Source organism: Dromiciops gliroides, chromosome 1, assembly GCF_019393635.1.
Source record: "Dromiciops gliroides isolate mDroGli1 chromosome 1, mDroGli1.pri, whole genome shotgun sequence".
NCBI classification, from domain to species: domain Eukaryota; kingdom Metazoa; phylum Chordata; class Mammalia; order Microbiotheria; family Microbiotheriidae; genus Dromiciops; species Dromiciops gliroides.
Window position 1 is genome coordinate 125,139,816 of NC_057861.1, and position 16,164 is coordinate 125,155,979.

Here is a 16,164-nt window from a genome sequence, read left to right on the forward strand (position 1 = left end):
TTTTTTTTGATTTTTCAGACAAGCTAAACTGGGAATTCTTTTCCATTACCTCACAAAACCCATAGCAAAGACTTAGAATATGGTATAAGGTGAGTGATTGCTTTAGCATTAAATACCCATTCTGTGGTTTGACATCAAAGTAGAGAAAAATGATCAGAAATCAATTCTACTGACCTCCAGAAGATTGGTGAAACTGATTACTAAATGAAAATACTCAATGATTTTCATTTTTAATTAACACTAGAAAGACTGAGTTCTTCAATGAATTTGACTATAAAATAATATATCCTATGTACTCTGATTAAATAATATTTACCTAGATTATAGGATATATACAAGTTTGGATCACTGTGATCAGGATTCAAGTCTATCAACCTACTACGATTGCTACATATTTAGAAGTAGGTGAATGCATGTGTTCATATTTCCCTTCTCAACCTAAATTAGTATGAGATTTAATTTGGGAGAAAACAAACAAGCAAACAAACCAACAAAAAGAATTGGAAATTGGAAGTGTGTTTAATATTTAATATATAATAAATTTGGCCTACAAAACACAATCAATGTGAAATAAATAAGATAGTGAAAGGGGCTCTTAAAATTGTTCCATGTATTTTCTTTCATCTTCACAAAACATACTTAAAAAGAGATCAATATTCCATAGCATTTTGGAAAGAAGGCTAGATTTATTTTTATTTTATTTTATTATTTTTATTTTTGCGGGGCAATGAGGATTAAGTGACTTGCCCAGGGTCACACAGCTAGTAAGTGCTAAGTGTCTGAGGCCAGATTTGAACTCAGGTACTCCTGAATCCAGGGCCAGTGTTTTATCCACTGTGCCACCTAGCTGCCCCAGATTTATTTTTTAATAAGCATTTTTATTTAAAGTTTTGATTTCCAAATTCTATCCCTCCATCCATGCTTCTCCCCCATCCTTGAGGTGGTAAGCAATCAGATATAGGTTATACATGTGCAATTGGGTAAAACATTTCTATATTAGTCATCTTCTATAAGACTAGAATAACATTTAAAAAAAAAGTGAAAAAGAGAATGCTTCAATCTGTGTTCAATCAATATTAATTCTTTCTCTGGAGGTGTATTGTATGCTTCATCATTAGTCCTTTAGGATTGTCCTGGATCATTGTATTGCTAAGAATAGTTAAGTCATTCATAGTTCATTGAATAATATTGCTGTTACTGTGTAAAACATTTTCCTGGTTCTGTTCACTTCACTATACACCAGTTCACATAAGTCTTTCCAGGTTTTTCTGAAATCATCCTGTTTGCCATTTCTTTCTTTTATTTTTTTTAATCCAAGAATCTTTTTTTTTTAAGTTTTTTAGTCATTTATGCCGTGAATTCATTGGGGATTGGTTCCAACAGCTCAGGTTCCTTACCAATGGTCCCCACAAAGTGTGCTTCTCTGGGTGGAGCAGGCTGAAGTTTCAGTTGAACGCAGGTGCCTTTTTTCTTTGGCTTCCTTCTTGTCATTTTCTTTTACCCTCTTGAGGAAGCTACCTCTACTCTTAGAATGCTTAATATGCTCAATTTGCACATTAATTCTCTTGGCTAGAATCTTGCCTTTAACCTGTTTGTTTACAACAATATTTACAGCATGTTGAGTAACATTATAGACCCGTTCAGTCTTGCCATGGTAACATTTGTGGGGCATTCCTTGCTGAACTGTGCCCATACCCTTGATATCTACAATATCACCTTTCTCGTATATTTGCATATACATAGATGAAGGGACAACATCATGTTTTCTAAAGGGCCTAGAAAACATGTATTTTGTCCCTCTCCTTTTTCCTTTTGTGTTTGTCATTTTGGCAACTTGCTGGAATATGGCAGAGCCGGTGAAAAGCCTGTTTGTCATTTCTTATGGGACAATAATATTCCATTACAATAATATACCACAGCTTGCTTAGCCATTCCCCAATTGATGGGCATCCCTTTGATTTCCAACTCTTAGCCACCAGAAAAACAGCTGCTATAAGTATTTTTGTACAAATAGGTCTTTTTTTGTTTTGTTTTGTTTTAAGGATATCTTTGTGTTATAAACCTAGCAATGGTATTGCATTAAATGGTACGCACACTTTTATAAGCATTTGGGCATAGTTCCAAATTAAGAGAGCTAGATTTAGAGTTAGAGGATACAAGTTCAATTCTAGACTGTACCACTTCTTACCTATGTTAATTTGAGGAAACCAGTTATTGACTCTGGATCTCAGTATGTTAAACTATGAAATGAAAATTTAGACTTGAAGATCCCTTCTCACTCTAAATCTGTGTTTCTATCCCAACTGCCTTGAGCAAGAGAGAAGGTTTGGCAAGGGAAATTTAGGTTTAACATGAAAAAATTGTTTAATAATTAAAAAGAGCTAGCTATCCAAAAGAAGATGCAGCCTCAGGAAAGAGTGGGTTTCCTGTCACTTGACACTTTCAAAAAAAGTTTGGATAATCATTTCTTGGGTAAGTTGCAGGGGAAATTATTTTTAAGTATAGCTTCAGTTGGATGACTTCTGAGGTCTCTTCCAATTCTTAAATGTTATGTTTCTATGATACTGAGAATAGCCAAATATTCCAATCATGCTAGCAACAGTATTCTTTTCTATGTTAATTGTTTCTACTTTTCTCTACTGTATTAGATGCTAAAGTTTATTGTTGAAAGAGGACATGATCTCATGTAATTTTCTTAGCATATTCTAATATTTCACTGTAAACTGAGATCTACTTTTTGGATTTTCCAGTAGAAGTTTCTATGGATATCTATCCCTCTTGAAAGTGGCACTTAAGTACTCTCAGAAAATGTCTAATTCAGATGCCTATGACATCTTTAGCAAGTGTAGATTAAAAGCATTTTGTTAAGCTTCATTGCTAAGCTTGATGTAAATTAACACTTGTTTATAATTTACAAGTTATGAATATATAACCTTAACCTTTTAGTATTACCCACATGGTTCATAAAAGTGGCTGATAAAAATGTGGGAAATATATAATGTGGTTGTTATCTAAATTTATAGACTGTGGAACTCAGAGGACTTTCAAAAAAAAGCATTAGCTTTCATAAATTATACTTGTAGTGAAAAGTCATTGTGTATTTGGAAATTCTCCATTTAATAAATCACCATATGCCAGAAATGAATTCTTACTCTGTGGATCAAGGGGATCTCTGGTATTAAAATGATACAATTTACATTCCTCTTTTATACCTAGCTTATTCTTTTTGTAGGACATCTGAATTAGTCCATAAAGAATACATAAAGCAATTTACTTCCTTTCTATGTGTCAACCTGAATTAGGCCCCTGAAACTTGGAGCAAACTCTTTTTACCTTGTAGACAGTTGTCTTTGTAACACAATTTCCTGTTGGTCTACTGTAATGTTCATCTCTGTCATATTCTTCCCTACGAAATGACACAGTTCCTTGATCTTCTTAAAATTGACACATCTCCACAAACTCTAGTCTACCCCCACTGACATAATTGTTCTTCACACACAACAACCCATCTCCCATCTCTATATGCATTTTTACAGGTTGTCCTCCAAACCCGGAGTATTTTCCCTCCTTACCACTACCTCTTAACTTCCTTGGCTTTCTTCAAATTCATCTCAAATATTATATCTCTAACAGGAAGCCTTTCTGGATTCTCCCAGCAGCTAGTGCCTTCCTTTTCAAGATTACCTTCTGTTTCATAGATAGATAGATATATTTATCTTTCTTTATATATGTGTGTGTATGTGTATATATATACACACATATACCTTCATATATATGTGTGTATATATGACATAAATAGATGAACAGATAAATATGTATATGTGTGTGCATAGACATACACATACACGTATATATCCCTAGTCATTTATATGTTGTTTTACCCATTAAAATATAAGTTTCTTGAGAGTAGGTACTGTTTATGCTTTCTTTGTAATCCCATTTGTGAGAAAATAATGGGTTTTGGGATACCCAGAGGCCCCTGCTTGAGGGGATAATATCAAGATTGATTGGATTGACTTTGCTGATTAACTCACTTGAAGTTAACTTAAAAGCACACCTACCTGAAAGCCTGACCCTCAAGGGATGTGTTCTCTGAACTCTGACCTCAGGACATTCTGCTCACGGACCACCCTCAAGTCCAGTAAACCAATTGATTTGAATGATGCTAGCCAATTAGCTTTAAGCAATGTGGAAAGGCCACCTCTCCTCTGGGACCAGCAGGAAGCTTCCACACAGAGAGGCTCTCAGACACACTCCTGGAGGAGCACTTGGAGGAAGGAGGAGGCAAGGCTGAGCTCTATCTCTCCTCTAGGTTAGATAGGCTTCTTAACTTTCTGAGTCAAATGTTCTCTCTTTACCAATATTTGGTATGTTTTAATAAATGCTTAATGCAAAATAAACAAACAAATAAATAAATGCTTAATGCCCCAAAATGATGCTAACCTTTCTAATTTATAAGTAACAAATATATTAGAAATGCCAGCTAATGTTCCCTAAACTTGGGAGAGAAATAAAGCGACCACATATAATTTTAAATGTCACATTGCTTAATCCATAATAAGTACTTTATAAATGCTTATTGACTGAGAAAAAATCATTCACTACATATGCAATATAGGTTGCTGTAATCAGGATTCAAGTCCATCAACCTACTAATATTTAGCAACTGGTTGAATTCTTGTGTTCATAATTCTCTTTTCAAACTATTTTGGGGGGTAGGGGGGCAGGGCAATGAGGGTTAAGTGACTTGCCCAGGGTCACATAGCTAGGAAGTGTCAAGGGTCTGAGATTGGATTCGAACTCAGATCCTCCTGAATCTGGAGCTGGTGCTTTATCCACTGTGCCACCTAGCTGCCCCCTCACTTCTCAACCTAAATAGACACAATAACAATGATTCACTATCATGAACTGAATGATGTAAAGATCATCTAGTCCATCCACCTCATTTTACAGATGAGGAAAGTGAATTGAAGGGAGTTAAAATGATTTACCCAAGGTCACACTGGCAGTAAGCTTCAGAGGTAGAATTTGCATCTAGGTCCTGGCTTCAGAGATAGGTCTCCTTCCACTTTACCACACACAATGCATCCCACACTCTAAGATTTACAATGAGTTTAACATGTTCTCTCATTTAATCTTCACAAATTCTCTGTGAAGTAAGTTTTATTATTAACCTCTATAAGGCTCCATTTCTCATGAATAAAATCAGGGCAAGTGATTTGTCCATAACTACTAGGTAGCAAGAGTCAGAGGTCAGACTTCAATTGAGATCTTTCTGACTCCAGTACATTATTCACTATACTACATTGCCTTCCTGTTATAACCAAATGGTTTCTTTATTTAACTATCTTCATTTACTATAATTAAAAAATAAATTGTACATAATCAGTCAGGGAAAAAAAAACACCTTTCAAGTAGAATTTGACAAGGTCTTGGTCAGCTCCCAAACTGATGACTAATCTTTTGTGCATATATGATTTTTCCCCCTTTACTACTGTGATGTTTAAAATCTAAATTGTGGTCGCCTTAAATTAGAAGCTTCAGCATCGGTTTGGGCATTAAACATTTATTAAAGCATTAAGAAAAGGCCTATCTAGCCTAGAGTTCCAGCCTGGTCGGGTTCTTCCTCAAGTCCTCTGCCATGAGCCTGTTTCAATCAGGAATTCTCTCCAGCAAGCTGATTGGTTGGCGTCATCCAAATCCATTGGTTTTGAAGGTGTTCTCAAATTGAGTTCACAGTCTAGCTTCTGAGAACAATACTTTCTTAAGGGCTAGCCAGGTGTGATTACAATCCAGTTAACTTGAAGTAGGCTAATCACTCTCACTTGATTCAATCAATCTAGATTAATCTCCAGGTGGGTCTTTGAGTATCTGCTAAATCCCATTATTTTATCACACTACAAATAGGAGTTCTCTCAATGTCCAAATGTATAGGATTATGCCTCAACAGTTGAAGCAAATTTTTTCAATCAAAATAAACACAACTCATAATGTTGTTCATTCCTTCATAATGTAAAAATAAATTTTCCTAAGCAGTCACCTGATTTATGGTGGACATCAGATAAATTTGAAAAATAAATATTTATAGAAACAAATCACATTCAAAAGGCTATGCTTAGGACAGAGGGTCCTGGGGATTAGTGTATGCCTGGAAGGGATACATGTCATCATTAGGAAAATCCCTTCTCTATGCCAACTTATGAAAGTTTTGTAATCTGAAAGAAAGTATTTGCCTTGGAAGGATAACCATTTAACATCATGCAAATAGAGATTTCCTGATGCCTCATTTTTTTTTTTTTTGCATTTTTGTTCTTGGTTATTTCACTATTTAAATTGTTCCCTAAGTATAGTTGGTTATTTCACTATTGGTTATTTCACTATTTAAATTGTCCCCTAAGTATAGTGTTAACATGCTGTTTATTTATCATAAAGGCAAGAAGGTTGTTATGTATCTTATGGAGAAAATACACATGCTAAATAAGCTTTTGGGTGGGTGGGGCAGCATAAGTTATAGTTCTGTTAGATGTTATCTCAATGTTACAAAATCAACAATGTGGTACATTAAGAAAAACGGAAGTGGAAGTGCTGATCTGTACATGAGGTCACTCTGGAAAGTGCTAAGTGTGACCAGAGGCTCACAGGTACCTAATCCTTTATATTTTTTTTAAAGGGCAATGAGTATTAATTGACTTGTCCAAGGTCATAAAGCTAGTATAAGTCAAGTGTCTGAGGCCAGATTTGAACTCAGGTCCTTCTGAATCCAGAGCTGGTGCTTTATCTACAATGCCACCTACCTGTCCCAAATCCTGTATTTCTTGAAGGACCAATGGTTCAGTATTTGTTAATTCAGTTTTCATAGTGACTTCATATAATACAAATACCATGAATGATGAGAATTGATAATACTTCATTACCCAAATACAATAGCTCTAAAAAACAGCCCACTAACAATGAAATCATAGCTCTGTACTATTTTTTAAAAAGTTGTAATTAAGCAAAAATGGCAGAGTGAGGACTGAATGCTCTGAAGCCCTCCCAAATTTCTCCTCCAATTAAGTAGAAAATTGCCTTGAATTGTTCTAGGAGGAAGGAATTGAGTGGGCTGGTCTTTTCTGTGCATGTCTCTTTCTGATTCCCATGCTTAGTTTCAAAACATCTTCAGGGGCAGCTAGGTGGTGCAGTGGATAAAGCACCGGCCCTGGATTCAGGTGTACCTGAGTTCAAATCCGGCCTCAAACACTTGACACTTACTAGCTGTGTGACCCTGGGCAAGTCACTTAACCCCCTTTGCCCCATAAAAAAAAATAAATTTTAAAAAAATTAAAAAAAAATCTTCAGTTTTCATTAGAATTTCTATACCCTGTCTTGTGTCTTATTGTTATATGACCTGACCCTTTATGGTCCCATTACGGGTATTGATTCATGTGGGTAAGAGAACTTAGCATCCTAACTTGTAAGTTATCCATTAACTGGGGTCTGAATCCCTTTTAGAGTTAATATCTGAATTAGAGCTTGGGTCTTAGACTTTTTCTATTAACCCTTTTTTGCCTCCTACATGAGAATCATAGCAGCCTGGCAGGAATAGTCTGTCTGGATAAAGGGGAATAATAAGATCCAACAGCAGCAGTAGCAGCAGCAGTTAGGTTCACACATGGTAGGGGGCCTGCAGCAGGGCTCTAAGCCTGGGACAAGCCACCACTGAGGCCTTTGACCTACAAGCTAGCAGTCCCCTAGTCATGTGAGCAGTCTGAGAAGCACAGCAAGGTCCCATCTTATGACTCCACCCCCAGCACAAGCCATCAGGCAGGCCTTGATCCCACTGTTGACTAGTAGTGAGCCCACCCCCACAAGGCAGGCCAATAATGAGATCCTATCCCTGAGGCCTACAAGCAGAGAAACTTTGTTTCCATAACAACCTAGCAGCAGGGGTCCCCAACCCTCAGGCAGATTTGCAACAACATTACTCCTCCAGGGCCTGCTAGCAGAGAAGTATTTTTAATATAGCAATCCAGCAGCATGACATCACCCCTGGGGCAGACCAGCAACAAGATCCCTCCTCCCATCAACCACCAGAAAGACTGTTACTTTAGGAACTCAGCAGTTAGGCTCTATCCCTGGAGCGGACGGACCAGCAGTTAAATCCCATACGCAGGAGATGCCCCTCAATATGTCAGAAAGGAAGTTTACTCTATAGAGAAAGCAGGCAGTTAAGTCCTGATAGGGAGAATCAAAGCATAAATTTATAGGAGGACAAAAGTGTCACAGTGGCTACAGATGAAACTTCAAAGAAAAATGTAATTTGGTTTCATGCTCAAAAGGAATTCCTGGAAGATCTTAAAAAGGAAGTAGAAAAAAAATTTGAAAAAGAAATTAGAGTAATACAAGAGAATCATGAAAAAAGAGTCAATAGCCTGGGAAAAGGTATGCAAAAATTTACCAAGGAAAGTAACTCTTTAAAAAACAGAATTAGCCAAATGGAAAGGGAATACAAAAGGTCTCTGAAGAAAAGAATTCTTTAAAAATTAGAAATGAACAAGTGGAAACTAATGACTCAATGAGACATCAAGATATAATAAAACAAAATCAAAAAAGTTTAAAAAAGTAGAAGAAAATGTGAAAATTTTCATTAGACAAACAACTGACTTAGAAAATAAATCCAGAAGACATAATGCAAAAAAAAATTTATTGGACTACCTGAAAGTCAGGATTAAAAAAAAAAAAAAGCCTGGACAATATTTTTCAATAAATTATCTTCCCCAATTGAGAAATGGTCAAAGGATATAAACAGGTAGTTTTCTGATGAAGAAATTAAAGCTATCTGTTGCCATATGAAAAAATGTTCTAAATCACTATTGATTAGAGAATTGCAAATTAAAACTACTCTGAGGTACCACCTCACATCTATTAGATTGGCTAATATAACAAAAAAGGAAAATAAAAAATATTGGAGAACCTGTGGAAAAATTGGAACACTAATGCACTGCTGATGAAGCTGTGAACTGATCTAGCTATTCTGGAGAGCAATAGCCCAAAGGGCTATGGGAATGTTCATACACTTTGATCCAGTGGTACCACTGCTAGGTCTGTATCCCAAAGAGATCATGGAAAAGAGAAAAGGACCCACATGTACAAAAATATTTATGGCAGCTCTCTTTGTGGTGACAGGGAGTTGGAGGTTGAGAGAATGCTCATCATTTGGAGAATGGCTAAGCAAGTTGTGATATATGAATGTAATGGAATACTATTATGCTGTTAGAAACGATGAGCAGAGGGGCAGCTAGTTGGCTCAATGGATAGAGCACCGGTTCTGGATTCAGGAGTACCTGAGTTCAATTCCGGTTTCAGACCCTTGACACTTACTAGCTGTGTGACCCTGGGCAAGTCATTTAACCCCAATTGACTCACCCAAAACAAACAAACAAACAATGAGAAGGAGGAGTTCAGAAAAACCTGGAAGGACTTGCATGAACTGATAATGAGTGAGATGAGCAGAACCAGAAGAACATTATACACAGTCTCATCAACATTATGTGTTGATCCAACTGTGATAAAACTAGATTCTTTCTCACCAATACACAGTACAAGAAAGTCCAAGAGAACTCATGATGGAAAAGGCTCTCCAAATCCAGAAAAAAGAAAAAGAAAGAACTTGGGAAGAATGGATGCTGATTGAACCGTACTATTTCTTTGGTTTTTGGTGCTGCTGCTTTTCTTTTTTGGAGGTTTTTCTTTATTGCTATGACTCTTCTCTTATAACATGACTAATGCAGAAATAATGTCCTATATCCTATATCAGATTAAGTCCGGTCTTGGGGAGGGGGGGAGAGGTTGGGGAGAAAAATTTGAAATGGGAAAGCTGTAGTATAAACAGATTGTTGAACACTTATCTCTACATGTAACTGGAAGAATAAACAAAATACTTTATGAAAAAAAGAAGACTATCAGTATAATTGACATATATCAAATAATAAAACCAAAAGAAATCAGTTGTATCTCAAGAGATGCAGAAAAAACCTTTAACAAACACACCACCAATTCTTATAAAAACACTAAAGAGCATAGGAATGAAATGAGCTTACCTTGAAATAAATAATAAGGAATATCTATCTAAAAGTCTACCCAGTACAAATTAGAGGTGAAGCAAGGATACCCATTATCACCTCTATTATTTAATATTGTACTAGAACTATTAGCTATAGCAATAAAAGAATAAAAAGAAAAGGATTAGAATAACCCATGAGGAAATAGATGATATGATGTTATACTTAGAAAATCCTACAGAATCAACTACAAAATTACTTGAAATTAATAACAACTTTAGCAAAGTTGAAGCATGCAAAATAAACCCATGTAAATCATCAGCATTTCTATATATTAACCAACAAAATCCAGAATAGATATCAACAATAGAAAGAGAAATTACATTTAAAAAAACTAGCAGGGGGATTGGGGGGAGCCAAGATGGTGAAGGAAAGACAATAAGCTCTTAGTGATCCCAAAATAATCACACCAAAAACCTCCAAATAATTTCATAAGACAATTCCTGGAGCAGCAGAACTCATAAAAGAACAGAGTGAGATTATTTTCCAGCCAAGAACAGCTTAGAAGGGCATCAGGGAAGGTTTGTTGTACTGTGGTGGGAGTGGAACCCAACTCCACAACCATGCTGATACAGATCCAGCCTCAGGCTGCACCAGAGAAAGAATTCTGGAACCTCTGAATAGGCTGTGGCTGCTGCTAACTCAGTTCACAGTCTGGTAGGAGGGTCGAGCAGTTGATCAGGGGAGATTACAGAGGTTGCTGCTGGCACTGAGGTGGAACTGACGTTTTGCCTGGGTTCATATACAGAACACAGTCTTGGGTGGTGGTTGCAGGTGTGGGTAGGGCACAGACACACCTGCACTTGCAAACAAAGTGAACCATATTTGTTTCTGGGTTAAAGAGCAAGCAGCCTGTGGTTACTTACAGACCAGAGAACAGGCCAGATGAGCTGAGAACATGCCTTTCCTTAAACCTTACCACCTGGTACCCCCTGAAGCTTGGGATAGTGTATCCTGCAGGGATGGTATATAAATATAATGGAAACCTATTGTGCTGTAAGAAATGATAAGTAGATGGATTCAGAAAACTTGGAAAGACTTACATGAATTTATGCTGAGTGAAATGAGCAGAAACAAGAGAACATTCTACACAGTATCAACACCCATTGTGTTATGATCAACTGTGATAGACCTTAACACTTCTTTTGTTTATCATTTTTTTTGGTTGGACAGTCAGAAGTAGGTGGAATGCCCAGGGTTGCACAGCTGGTGAGTGGCTTGTGTCAGAGTCCAGATTTGGGCTCAGGTCCTCCCAGGTCCAGGGTGAGTGCTTTGTCCACTGTGTCAACTAGCTGCCCCATGATGATATCTTTAAAATAAAATTAAGGGGATGAGAGGGTTGCATGGGGAAAAAGGTAAAGGGAGAGGTGAAATGGGGTAAAAAATCTCACATAAAAGAAACAAGAAAAAACTTATTGAGTGGAAGGAAAGTTGGGGGAGAAGTGGGGGAGTGAATAAGCCTCACACTCATCAGAACTATCTCAAAGAGGGAATAACATACACACTCAAGTGGGTATAGTAATATGTCTTGCCCTGCAGGAATGTGGGAGGGGAAGGTGATGAGGTGGGGAGGGGTGAAGGAAGGGAGGGCAGATTGGGGGAGGGGCAATTAGAAGCAAAACATCTTTGAGGTGGGATAGGGTAAAAGAAGATAGAAATGAAGTGAATATCATAGAGAGGGAATAGGATGGATGTGAACACACATCTAGCAATAGTAACTAGGGCAAAAAATTTGAAGCAGAAGCAAGAACCAATGTAAGATGAGGATGAGATGATGGAGGGGTGGTAATTACTTTGCAGGGCTATATGAAGGAAAAATTCTTTGTCAGGAAAAAGGTACAATATAGATTTTGGCTATTAGTGTTTCAATAATCAACCTTGTAGGTGTTTTATAAGGAAAACTTCCTTTAAAAGGACTATATAAATGTAGTTTATTATTTTTTTAAAATTATGAGCAGGATACTATTAGAAAAACTTGTAAAGACATGAGCTGATACAAAGTGAAATGTATGGTATACAAAAATAACAGCCATATTATAGGATGATCTGCTGTGAATGACTTAGTTATTTCAGCAGTACAATAATCCAAGACAACTCTGAAGGATTTATGAAAAAAAATGCATTCCTCTATAGAGAAAGAAGTGATGGTATCTGAATACAGATGGAAAGTATATTTTGTTGTTCTTAGTTACTATTTCTAAAGTTTTTATGTTCTGATATGTTTTGCACAACTGTACATGTATAGCTTATGTTGAATTGCTTTGAGTTTTTAAAGGGGGAGGAAGAAAATTTGGAATGTGAAGTTATAAAAAGGGATGTTACAATTTGTTTTATATGTCAGGTGGGGGAAATTTTAAATAAATAAATTATGATAAAAAAAACTGTAGCAAATACAAAATACTTGGAATTCTACCTGCCAAGGACAAATTCAGAAACTATATGAAAAGGAACTATATAACACTTCTTTTTTAAAAAAATTATTTTTAATATTTTTTCCAATTACATGTAAAGATGGTTTTTTGAGTTCTAGATTTTTCTTCCATCCTCCCTTCGTGTTCCCCCTCCTGAGGACATAAGCAATTTGAAATAGTTTATACTGGGGCAGCTAGGTGGCACAGTGGATAAAGCACCTGCCCTGGATTTCAGGAAGACCTGAGCTCAAATCTGGCCTCAAACACTTGATGCTTACTAGCTGTGTGGGACCCTGGGCAAATCACTTAAACCCTTGTTGCTCCACCCCACCCAAAATAGTTTGTACATTATAGTCATGTCAAAACATATGTTCTACGTAAGTCATGTTGTGAGAGAAGAATCAGAACAAAAGGGGAAAAAAACATAAGAAAGAATAAGACAATAACAACTAAATTAACAATAAAATTGAAAAATAGTATGATTCAATCTGCATCAGACTCCATAGTTCTTTTTCTGAATGTTGAGAGCATTTTCCACTAAAAGTATTTTTGGTATTGTCTTGGATCATTGCATTGCAAGAAGTGGTAAGTCTATCACAGTTGATCATAACCACAATGTTGTTGATACTGGGTAAATTGTTCTCTTGTTTCTGCTCATTTCACTCAGCATAAATTCATGTAAGTTCTTTCCAAGTTTTCTGAAATCCATCTGGCTTATCATTTCTTACAGCACAATAGGTTTCGCATTATATTCATATACCACAACTTGCTTAGCCAGTCCCAATTGATAAGCATCCCCTCAGTTTCTAATTCTTTGCCACCACAGAAAAAGCAGCTATAAATATTTTTGTACATGTGGGTCCTTTCCCCTTTTTTATGATATCTTTGGGATATAGACCTAGTAGTGGTATTGCCTTTTATAGCCTTTGGGGCATGGTTCCAAATTGATCTCCAGAATGATTGGATCAGTTCACAGCTCCACCATTAGTGCATTAGTGTTCTAATTTTCCCACATCTTCTCCAAAATTTATCATTTTCCTTTTTTTGTCATATTAGGTGTTACCTCAGAATAGTTTTAATTTGTATTTCTCTAATCAGAAGTGACTGAGAACATTTTTTCATATAGCTATAGATAGTTTTAATTTTATCATCTGAAAACTGTCTGTTCATATCCTTTGACCATTTCTCAATTGGGGAATGACTCATATTCTTATATATTTGATCCAGTTCTCTCTATATTTTTTGTTATGAGGCCTTTATCAGAAACAATGCTTATAAAAATTTTCCCCATCTTTCTGCTTTCCTTCAAATCTTGTTTGCATGTTTTTTGTTTGTGCAAAACTTTTAAATTTAATGTAGTCAGAATGATCCATGCTGCATTTGTAATGTTCTCTATCTCATCTTTGATCATAAATTCTTATCCTTTCCATAGATGTGACAACTTAAATTATAACTACCTTTTCTAATTTGCCTATGGGTATCACTCTTTATGTCTAGACTTGTACCTATTTTGACTTTACTTTGGTGTATGGTGTAAGATGTTGGCCTATGACTAGTTTCTTGCATACTCTTTTCCAGTTCTCCTCAGTAGTGTTTGTCAAATAGTGAGTTCTTAACCATGGAAGCTAGATTCTTGGGTTATCAAAAAGAGATTGCTTATATTAATTTACTGCTATATTTTGTGTGCCTAACCTATTCCACTGATCCACCACTCTATTTCTTAGGAAGTGCCAAAATAGTTTTGAAGATTGCTGCTTTATAACATAATTTTAGATCTGGTATGGTTAGGCCACTTTTTTTTTCTTTTCATTAATTCCCCTGATATTCTTGACCTTGTGTTTTCCAGATGAATTTTAAAATTATTTTTCTAGCTCTATTAAATCTTTTTTTGGTACTATATAACACCTCTCACACAAATAAAGTTAGATGTAATAATTGGGTAGGTCAAGGCAATATAATAAAAATTTCATTTCTACCTAAGTTAATGTATTTATTTAGTGCCATACCAATACAATTATCAAAAAGATATGATTTAGAAAAAAATAATAAACAAAATTCACCTGGAAGAAAAAACTCAAAGATATCAAGGGAATCAAAAAAGTAAAACAATGTTCTCTACTCAGTAGATCTAACTGTATTATAAAGCAGTGATTATCAAAATAATCTGGTACTGGCTAATCAATACAGAGTGGCAGATCACTGGAATCGAATAGGTATGAATTAACTGTAGGAAATGGCTATAGTAATCTAGTATATGATACCCAAAAGATTCAAGCATTTGGAACAAAGATCATTATTTATCTAAAACTGCCAGGAAAAACTGGAAAACAGTATGGCAGAAACTAGGAATAGACCAATTCTCACTCAGTCTATTAAAATAAAGTCAAACAGGTACATGATTTATGCATAAAGGGTAATACCATATGCAAATTAAGAGAACATGGAATAGTTTATCTGTCAGATTTATGGACAGGGGATTTTGTACAAAAGAATATATGGAACACATTACAAAATATAAAATAATTTTGATTATATAAAATTAAAAGCCTTTTGCACAAAAAAATCAAAATTACAAGAGAAACAGAAAACTGGGAAAGAATTTTTGCAACAAGTATCTCTGCTAAAAGCATCATTTTTTAAACATATAGAGAACTGAGTCAAATTGATAAAAATATAAATCATTCCTCAATTGATAATGGTCAAAATATATGAACAAGCAGTTTTCGACAAAGAAATAAGAGGTATCTATAGTCGTATGAAAAAATGATCTAGATCACTATTGATCAGAGAAATGCAAATTAAAACAACTCAGAGTTACCACTTCACACATATCAGAATGGTTGATATTACCAAAAGGAAAAGGTCGAATAGTGGAGGGGGATGTGGGAAAACTGGGACACTAATCAGTGCAATTGTGAAACTGATCTAGCCATTCTGGAGACAAATTGGAACCATGCCTGAAAGGGCTATAATACTTTGCATACCCTTTGATCCTGCAATATTACTGTTAGGTTTATATCCCAAAGACATCACCAAAAAGAGAAAAAGAACTATTTGTTCAAAAATATTTATAGTAGCTCTTTTTGTGGTGGCTAAGAATTAGAAATCAAAGAAATGCCCATCAATTGGGGAATGGCTAAATAAGGTGTAGTATATTATAGTGATGGAATATTATTGTGCTATAAGAAATGAGAAGTAGGATGATTTCCAGAAAGGACAGGAAAGACTTATTATGAACTAATATATAGTGAAGTCAGAAGAACCAAGCGAATGTTGTACACAGTGACAGCAATACTGTTGATGAAGAATTGTGATGATTTACCTATTCTCAGCATACAATGATCTAAGACAATCCCAAAGGACTAATGATTAAGCATACTATCACCTCCAAAGAAATAACTGACGCGATTGAACACAGACTCAAGCATTCTATTTTTCACTTTCATTATTTTTCTTCTTATTCGAGTCCTTGTAGAAAATTACTAATGTGAAAATGTTTTACATAGTTGCACATGGTATAACCTGTAATCTGATTGCTTACCACTTCAGGGAGGGGGAGAAGCCAAGGAAGTGATGGAGGGATAGAATTTGGCATTCAAATTTTAATAAAAAATATTTATTAAAAACATTTAAAAAATAGAAAGCTTGATGGA

General features: G+C 35.7%; 1 protein-coding gene across 1 annotated transcript; it reads right to left on the reverse strand.

The window, feature by feature from the left end:
• Positions 1-1,393: 1,393 nt before the first annotated feature.
• On the reverse strand, positions 1,394-1,876 carry LOC122746390 (60S ribosomal protein L21-like). Its single transcript, XM_043991961.1, has one exon. The coding sequence runs from the start codon at positions 1,874-1,876 to the stop codon at positions 1,394-1,396; it is 483 nt and encodes a 160-aa protein (XP_043847896.1).
• Positions 1,877-16,164: the final 14,288 nt, after the last annotated feature.